Consider the following 9625-nt stretch of genomic DNA (forward strand, 5'->3'; position numbering starts at 1 on the left):
TTTGATAGGGATTGCATTGAATCTGTAGATTGCTTTGGGTAGTATAGTCATTTTCATAATATTGATGCTTCCAATCCAAGAGCATGGTTTATCTCTCCATCTGTTGGTATCATCTTTAATTTCTTTCATCAGTGTCTGATAGTGTTCTGCATGCAGGTCTTTTGTCTCCCTAGGTAGGTTTATTCCTGGGTATTCTTTTTGTTGCAATGGTAAATGGGAGTGTTTCCTTAATTTCTCTTTCAGATTTTTCATCATTAGTGTGTAGGAATGCAAGAGATTTTTGTGCATTAATTTTGTATCCTGCAACTTTACCAAATTCATTGATTAGCTCTAGTAGTTTTCTGGTGGCATCTTTAGGATTCTCTATGTATAGTATCATGTCATCTGCAAACAGTGACAGTTTTACTTCTTCTTTTCCAATTTGTATTCCTTTTATTTCTTTTTCTTTGGAGATTCTATTAAGGAGAAGGGAAAAATGGGTATTTGTTACCTATAAGCAGTTTCTGCCACAGGGAGGTTGTGGTAAACAAATTATACAAAGTCCTTTGCCATCAAAAAATTTATAATCTAGAGGGAGAAACAGACTACCGGCAAATAAAAAATTATACCTATATAACATATTTAGTGTATATATATGTATATATTTTTTTATGTATGTGTTTGACACACAGAAATTTCAGGTTACAGTAGTTGCTGGGAGAAAGAATAAAATAGAATAAGGGAAGGACAAAGAGAGGACTATTCTGTTTGGGGACATTAAGGTGCATGTGCTCTTACAGGCAAATGAAAAGCAAGGTTGATTTCATAGGTTTCACATACGTTTATGATTGTGATGAGAGAAGACTGATTCAGATAGGAAGTTGAGGATATATTTCTGAAAGAATGAGATTTGAGTAGAAACCTGCAAGAAGTGAGGGAATGTAAACCATAGAAGGGTCTTAGGAAAGAGCAGAAAAACAGTTAAGTGTAAAGGCACTGGTGTTGGAAAGAACTTGGGCATATTTCTGGTACAGCCAAGGAAACCAGTGTAGTTGGAGCTGAGTGAGCAAGGGATTTAGGATGAATAATCTGACCCAGGCAAGGGAACATTTCCTAGGTTTTCTTCTTTCCCATTAGCATGTAAGTTCCATGAACACGGGGATTTTGTTTTATTTATTGTTGTGTATTCACAGTGCATAGAGGGGTGTCTGGCACACAGTTGCCCCTCATTAAATCTTTGTTAAATGATTGAGTGGCATAATCTAGAGTATATTGTACAGAAAGAATCAGAACAATTTCCATAATATTCCTTATTTTCATAAGAAATACATGTTTATTTGTTAAAATTGCCCTTCAGGGCTTCCCTGGTGGTGCAATGGTTAAGAATCCGCCTGCCAGCACCGGGGATGCAGGTTCAAGCCCTGGTCCGGGAAGATCCCACATGCCGTGGAACAACTAAGCCCACATGCTCCACAACTACTGAGCCTGCACTCTAGAGCCTGCAGGCCACAACTACTGAAGCCCGCGTGCCACAACTACTGAGCCTGCGTGCCACAGCTATGGAAGCCTGTGTGCCTAGAGCTTGTGCTCCGCAACAAGAGAAGCCACCTTAATGAGAAGGCTGCACACCACAACGAAGAGTAGCCCCCGCTCGCCACAACTAGAGAAAGCTCGTGTGCAACAACAAAGAGGAAGTGCAGCCAAAAATAAATAAATAAATTTATAAAAAATAAAAATAAAATATAAAAATTGCCATTCAATTGCACATACACCTAGTCCTACTAAGAGTACTTTGTTAATTTCAAAAGTACTTGCTATAAATGCAAGTAAAAACATTCTAGTTAAAATGTAAAGAACTGATTGAGTGACAAAATACATAAGATAGTTTTTCTAAATAAACTTTATATATAGCTTATATTTTTATTCAAATTAGGCAAAAATTATAGAAAAAAACCAGCAAGGAAAAATAATAGTAGTTTCCATTTACATAAGAAAGTATTGTGCATATTTTAATATATTTCCTTTTTGACTTTATGCATATATATTTATTCAAGCAAATTATTTTTTCCTCTGTATCCTTTTTTTTTTTTTTTAAGGCTTTTTTTAAAATTTTGTGGTATGTGGGCCTCTCACTGTTGTGGCCTCTCCCGTTGCGGAGCACAGGTTCCAGATGCGCAGGCTCAGCGGCCATGGCTTACGGGCCTAGCCGCGCCATGGCATGTGGGATCTTCCTGGACCGGGGCATGAACCCTTGTCCCCTGCATCGGCAGGTGGACTCTTAACCACTGCGCCACCAGGGAAGCCCCTCTCTGTATCCTCTTTTCATACTTTCCTGATCTGTTTGGGACTGGGAGAGATGTTAGTCTCTCACTGTTCTCCCATTATCACAGATAGACCCTGTCACATACCTCTCTATTTGGTATAGCCACACGTGCTCTTGGGTTTCTCTATAATGGCTTTTAAATATTGATTCAGAACAACCTAATGAATTCCAAGAGTAAAGGTTCATCATTTGTCCCATGGCCCACTCTCACCTCTTGTCCTTGACTCATAACTAGTATACTTAGTGAGATTATATAAGAGTCTCTTATGTTCCCTCCAAACATTGTTGCTTTGCATGAAATTTGTGTCTTTCTTGGGGCCCTTTTTTCTAGAAGTAATTTTTTTTTAATTTACTTAATTGAAGTATAGTTGATTTATAATGTGTTAATTTCTGCTGTACAGCAAAGTGATTCAGTTATACATATTTATACATTCTTTTTCATATTCTTTTCTATTATGGTTTATCACAGGATATTGAATATAGTTCCCTGTGCTATACAGTAGGACCTTATTGTTTATCCATTCTATGTATAATAGTTTGCATCTGCTAACCCCAAACTCCCAGTCCATCCTTCCCTCACCCCCTCTCCCCCTTGGCAACCACAAGTCTGTTCTCTATGTCTGTGAGTCTGTTTCTGTTTCCTAGATTAGGTCATTTGTGTCATATTTTAGATTCCACATATAAGTGATATCATATGGTATTTGTCTCTCTCTATCGGACTTACTTCCCTTAGTATGATAATCTCTAGTTGCATCCATGTTGCTGTAAATGGCATTATTTCGTTCTTTTTTATGGCTGAGTAGTATTCCATTGTATATATGTACCACATCTTCTTTATCCATTCACCTGTTGATGGACATTTACCTTGTTTCCATGTCTTGGCTATTGTGAATAGTGCTGCTATGAACATACGGGTGCATATATCTTTTTGAATTATAGTTTTATTGGGATATATGCCCGGGGCTGGGATTGCTGGATCATATGGTAGCTCTATTTTTAGTTTTTTAAGGAACCTACATACTGTCTTCCATAGTGGCTGCACCAGTTTACCTTCCCACCAACAGTGTAGGAGGGTTCCCTCTTCTCCACACCCTCTCCAGATTTGTAGATTTTTTAATGTGGCCATTTTGACTGGTGTGAGGTGGTACCTCATTGTAGTTTTGATTTATATTAGAAGTACTTTCTTAACAACATCTTCCAGTTTCTTTTGCTTGTATAAGGTTTCTCCCAATGTAAACTTCATGAAGGCAGGGATTTTTGTTTTGGTAACTGCTATAAATCCAGCATCTATAACTGTACCTGAAACATGGTAGATCCTCAAATATTTGTCAAATGAATGAATCTGAATGAATGAAAGTGAATGTGAATAAATGAATTTTTAAAAACAATAGTAAATAACTCTCCATTGTTTTTGAATTCTGGACTTTTCTTATTTTTCAGTGTTATACTTTTTAAAAAAATATTTATTTATTTGGCTGTGCTGGGTCTTAGTTGCGGTATGTGGGATCATTGTGGCAGCATGCGGGATCTTTAGTTGCAGCTTGCAGGATCTTTAGTTGCGGCATGTGGGATCTAGTTCCCTGACCAGGGATCGAACCTGGGCCCCCTGCATTGGGAGTGTGGAGTCTTAGCCATGGGACCACCAGGGAAGTTCGTTATACTTTTTTTTGGTCAGTGTTTTAGTTGAGGCAGACTTAATAAATTTACTTTATTATAGGGATTATGTACTCTTCAATCTGTCTCTCTAGAGTGTGTTATTTTTTTTCTTTGTTCTCAGATACTTTTTCTTCAGTTAAAGCAATATAATTACTCATTTATCTCCCATTTATCAAATCTATGTGCTTACTATAGGCAAGGAATTAACTGGAATACTATTACTTTCTGGAAGCAGAGAGTTATTTCATTAAATTTGTACACTTAAAAATAAGCTTTTGACCAGTTAATTGTAGCTTTCTGGCTCAATATTGGGCTACTTCCTTTTAGAACTTGGGTTTTCACCTGTGGAATCAGTAATGAATATTATAAAATTATTTTCTCTGGGGGATTTGTACAGAAAAATAGGATAACAATTTTTGTAAGATTGTGTAAACTTTGTTATAAAACAAAAGATATTCTTAGTCTTATATTCTCCAGTACCTCCAAAATGATGTATGTTCTTCAATTGTTGTTAACCTGAGTTAATTGATTCTTAAGATTTTCCCATGTCAAACTGATTTGGAAAAAAATATTGTTCCAGGATAAAATTATTCAAAACTATAGCTTTCATTTCATTGTTTCTATGCAAAGGTTTGAGGTAGCATTTGTTCATTTGCTTTTCTGCCATTCTTTTCCAGTTCAGCAATATTTCTTAGGTCATTATGGTGATGAGGAAATGTGAAGCAAAAAAGAAAGTGCACACTCACGCACTCATGATTGATATCTGTGCTATAAATTGGGGAGTCTTTTGGAGATTATTCTGAAACATTCTTTGATGTGTAATCTCAATTTTGAAATACACTCCTAGGAAACAACCCTGAGAGAAAAAATCCTCAGCAGCTTTTACTGAAAGATTTAGAATGATTCTATGAAATACCACACGCCTAATAATCGAGATGAATATATTTGGAAATGTTTATAGAAAATGATGTTGAAGAAAATAAAACAACATAAACTAATATGCACATACTAGTTACAACTATTAAAAAGGAGAGATATATTTGTGGATAAGGATTGACAGCACAATAGAATTATGTGACTTGTTGCCCTTGTTTGTGGAATCTTTTTCAGGTAAAGATGTTTACATGTACAATAAAAATCCAGCTACTATAACAAATAACAGTGAATAAAAGGAAAACAGTTCATTTAAATTTGAAAAATGCTTGCAAATGGACAGTATAACTATATACATATAAGCAAAATAATGTAATTAATGTTTTTTTTTAATTTTAAAATTTTATTTATTTTATTTTTGGCTGCTTTGGGTCTTCGTTGCTGCATGCGGGCTTTCTTGAGTTGCGGCGAGCGGGGGCAACTCTGTTGCAGTGCGGTGGCTTCTCATTGCAGTGGCTTTTCTTGTTCTGGAACACGGGCTCTAGGTGTGCAGGCTTCAGTAGTTTTGGCACATGGGCTCAGTAGTTGTGGCTCGCGGGCTTAGTTGCTTCACAGCATGTGGGATCTTCCCAGACCAGGGCATGAACCCGTGTCCCCTGCGTTGGCAGGTGGGATCTTAACCACTGAACCACCAGGGAAGCCTGAAATTAATGTTTAGACACTGAAAGCTATAGATGCCATACTTGGGGGGAAAAACTTAGTAATTATATGGAAAACGGACAGGGGGCTTCCCTGGTGGCGCAGTGGTTGAGAATCCGCCTGCCGATGCAAGGAACGCGGGTTCGTTTCCCAGTCCGGGAGGATCCCACATGCCGCGGAGCGGCTGGGCCTGTGAGCCATGGCCGCTGAGCCTGCGCGTCCGGAGCCTGTGCTCCGCAACGGGAGAGCCCACAACAGTGAGAGGCCCGCATACCACAAAAAAAAAAAAAAGAAAAAAAAAAAAGGACAGCTTCTGAATTCTGAAACATACCAGTTACCAAGTAGAAAATGTTTCTAACAATTGTTATGTAACTTTACTCTTACAGGCCAAAGAGTGTGGCCAGATGCAGAATAAGTGGCTGATGATAAACATTCAGAATGTACAAGACTTTGCATGCCAGTGCCTCAACCGTGACGTATGGAGCAACGAAGCTGTGAAGAATATTATCCGAGAACATTTCATTTTCTGGCAGGTGGGGAGAGTTAATAAAAAATTTTGTAGTATTTTACTTTGGTACATGGGATGTCGGGGAAGAGGAATTGGGTTATAAACAGGAAAAAATTCATAGCTGAGTTAAATTTTGACATATGAAGAAGTAAAACCACCCATAATGGCTGAAATAGTAAGGATAAGTGAAAGGGCAGCAATGAAGGGAAGGAGGAAGAAAGGAACCAAGCCGTGTAAACCATATAGTATTCATATCTCAGAAGAGTTGAACGTCTTGATAGAGTGTGCAGCTGTACTGTTCAATAGAAATGTAATGTGATTTAAAATTTTCTAGTAACCACATTTAAAAAGGTCAAAAGAAACAGGCGATTGATTTTAATATATTTTAAAAATCAATATCTCTACTATAAAACTAACATTAAAATATTGATGAGGTGTTTTGATTTTTTTTTTTTTTTTGGTGTTAAGCCTTCAGGATCTGGTATGTATTTTACACTTACAGTACAGCTGTTCGGACTAGTCACATTTCAAATGCTTTAGAAGCACATGTTCTAGTGGCTACTATAATTGATAGTGGGAACTGTAGAAGATCTTGAAGTAATCAAAAAACATTTGACTAAGACGTGGATTTTAGCTTGAGTTTGATGGTCTTTAATTGTATGTCCTTAAACTTGTCACTTAGTCTTACTGGCTCTAGTTTCTTTTTATATAAATTACCAAGCTAAGGGTAGATGATTGTGCTCCAGTTGTTTATATTATGAAAAATTTTAGGGGAATTCCCTGGCGGTCCAGTGGTTAGGACTCTGTGCTTCCACAGGAGGCATGGGTTTGATCCCTGGTCAGGGAACTAAGATTCTGTATGCTGTGTGGCACAGCCAAAAAAAATTTTTTTATGAAATAAATACTTCTGAATGAACTTAATCTTTTCCCCACTGTAAGACATGCTATTAATGTTAGTAATTTGCCTGTTCATGTTTTACAGGCCCCTAAATTCAGTAAATTTTTTTCTGAATGGTAACCTTTTATTCAGTGACTGTTGATTGAGCATCTCTTCGCCTAGCAGTATGCTATGCACTTGAGCTTATAATCTTAATATATTGTGATTTATTAAGATATATGTGGTTGAGAGTCAGGAATGAAATAGGTGGACAGATAACTTGAAAAGGAAGAGCAATACCTCTTTGAACTGGGAAAGGAGGAAGAATGGATTGCTATATTTATGTAAGTTTCAGAAGTGACTGAGGGCAGGAAGTGGAGGGAGTTCACACTAGGTGACCTTCATTTTCTCTTTAATTGCTGTTGGTATATAACAAGGATATAGTTAGTACTTTTTTAAGAGGCTGATTTTTTTTTTTTTTTTAATATCAATGACTTAACAGGTTTATCATGACAGTGAGGAAGGTCAGAGATACATACAGTTTTATAAGCTAGGGGATTTCCCCTATGTTTCCATCTTGGATCCACGGACAGGTAAGGGTTATTTCAGCTTATGGTCTTTAACCTATTATTTAACTTTCAGTTACCTAAATAATCTTTAATATTTGACTGGGTCCAGTTTCAAAATTGTTTGTAGTAATTTAGTTGAAGGGTTCTTGTTCATGCCCTTTAGAATTATTTAAACATCTATTGATGTGTGTATTTAGGGAATATGTTTCCAGCAACTTTGGGAGATCGTAGTATTTTATATTTGTGCAGTTCTGTTCTTTCAAAGAATAACTGTTTATCTTCCTTATGATTTTTAAGGAATCCCCTTAGGTCACTAAAATGTTAAAAGATTGTTCAGGTACTGGTTGTAATCCCACCAAAGAAGCAGAGGGTAGAGCTGGGTTTATTATTAATTGATTGAGTTTTATATAGGTATTGCTTTCTCTGAATCTCTTCTTCCTAAATGGCAATAAATGATATCAGTAGATAAAGTAGTTCCTCCATCATGATGGCTGGGAATCTCTTAGGTTGGTTATAATTTATGTATCCCCTAGGTTATGAAGATACTATGTAACTTAAGCTGGTGTTGGGTGGGGATATGTTCCCAGTAAATTTTAATTATGTATATGCTGAAAGAAATACTTAGTGAGAATTCAGAAAGAGTGTTGATTTTATTTCTATATCCTGGTTTTTAATCTTTAGGTCAGAAGCTAGTAGAGTGGCACCAGTTAGACGTATCTTCTTTCTTGGACCAAGTAACAGGATTTCTGGGTGAACACGGGCAACTGGATGGACTTTCTAGCAGTCCCCCAAAAAAATGTGCCCGTTCAGTAAGTATGACTAAAAAGTGGTGATGGGCAGTTAACTGTCACTGTATAGAAGTGTCTTGTGTAAAATGTTTGAGGTTAAGATGGTAAAGATAATAATGTAAGTGGTGGACAGTTACAATTTGTGGCTGCACAACATCTTACATTTTGATAGTTTCCTACGTAAGGGTTCTCTCTTCTCAATGAAATTACAGGATTCATACTTCCCATCTCCTAGGATCAGGCATGTGACCTAAGACCTGGATTTAGAAGTAAACAATATGAATATGTAGCAGTGAGCAGGAAGACTGACCAGCAAGCCTGGTAACAGAAAAACCCACTTCTTCAGGGGCAGCACTGCTTGGACTTTTGGAATCCAGGTCTGAGCAGCAGCGGAAATGGTATTTTTGCTAGAACAACTCTCATGGTGTAATTGGGCATTATTGCTGATTACATACCTTTAGGACCTGGGTCTCAGGCCCACCCAAAGATTATTTCTATATTTAATTTCTATAATATGCTATTACTAGGCAGACCTATTTGATAATTGATAGCAAGATTAGTTGCAAGTAGGAGACCTTCAAAGATGTGGGAATCTCACATTGATTGTAGGAACTGTTTGGGTTTGATGGCAGTGAGGATAAAATTAGTTATAGAGGATGTGACTTCAGCAGTCCAATATCATGCAGTGATGAAACAGTTCCTTAAGTTATTACCTAGAATAAAGTGCCCATTTAAGGAGAGGCTATGGGTGCTTGCCAAGGATTTGTATAGAATTCTTTTTTTACCCCCTCCATTACTCAGAAATTTTACTTAAGTAGAATTCTTTCTTAAGGCATTAAAAAACCCAGGAAGTTTCTGTGATTTCCCTAAGAGAGTTTTCTCATCTTTTACAGTCATAGGCTGATACTGTCATTGGGGTGCATGTGTCTTTTTGAATTACGATTTTCTCTGGGTATATGCCCAGTAGTGGGATTGCTGGATCATATGGTAATTCTATTTTTAGTTTTTTAAGGAACCTCCATACTGTTCTCCATAGTGGCTGTATCAATTTACATTCCCACCAACAGTGGCTGCATGAGCTGTTAATATATTTTGGAGATTAATCCTTTGTCCGTTGATTCGTTTGCAAATATTTTCTCCCATTCTGAGGGTTGTCTTTTCGGCTTGCTTATGGTGTCGTTTGCTGTGCAAAAGCTTTGAAGTTTCATCAGGTCCCATTAGTTTATTTTTGTTTTTATTTCCATTACTCTAGGAGGTGGATCAAAAAAGATCTTGCTGTGATTTATGTCAAAGAGTGTTCTTCCTATGTTTTCCTCTAAGAGTTTTATAGTGTCCGGTCTTACATTTAGGTCT

General features: G+C 37.1%; 1 protein-coding gene across 5 annotated transcripts in view; it reads left to right on the top strand.

Annotated features, from left to right (window-relative positions):
- UBXN7 (UBX domain protein 7) overlaps positions 1-9625 on the top strand; it is a 59541-nt gene that overhangs the window by 35939 nt on the left and 13977 nt on the right. For 4 of the 5 annotated variants that reach the window (XM_028492665.2, XM_024124257.3, XM_028492656.2 and 1 more), the window contains 3 exons: positions 5917-6063; positions 7418-7508; positions 8166-8293. In XM_028492665.2, the coding sequence (XP_028348466.1) occupies positions 5917-6063; positions 7418-7508; positions 8166-8293 (366 nt within the window). The remainder of the gene's footprint in view (positions 1-5916; positions 6064-7417; positions 7509-8165; positions 8294-9625) is intronic. The other variant, XM_024124260.3, reaches the window with a different exon arrangement.

This window comes from Physeter macrocephalus, chromosome 1, assembly GCF_002837175.3.
Source record: "Physeter macrocephalus isolate SW-GA chromosome 1, ASM283717v5, whole genome shotgun sequence".
Classification (NCBI taxonomy): domain Eukaryota; kingdom Metazoa; phylum Chordata; class Mammalia; order Artiodactyla; family Physeteridae; genus Physeter; species Physeter macrocephalus.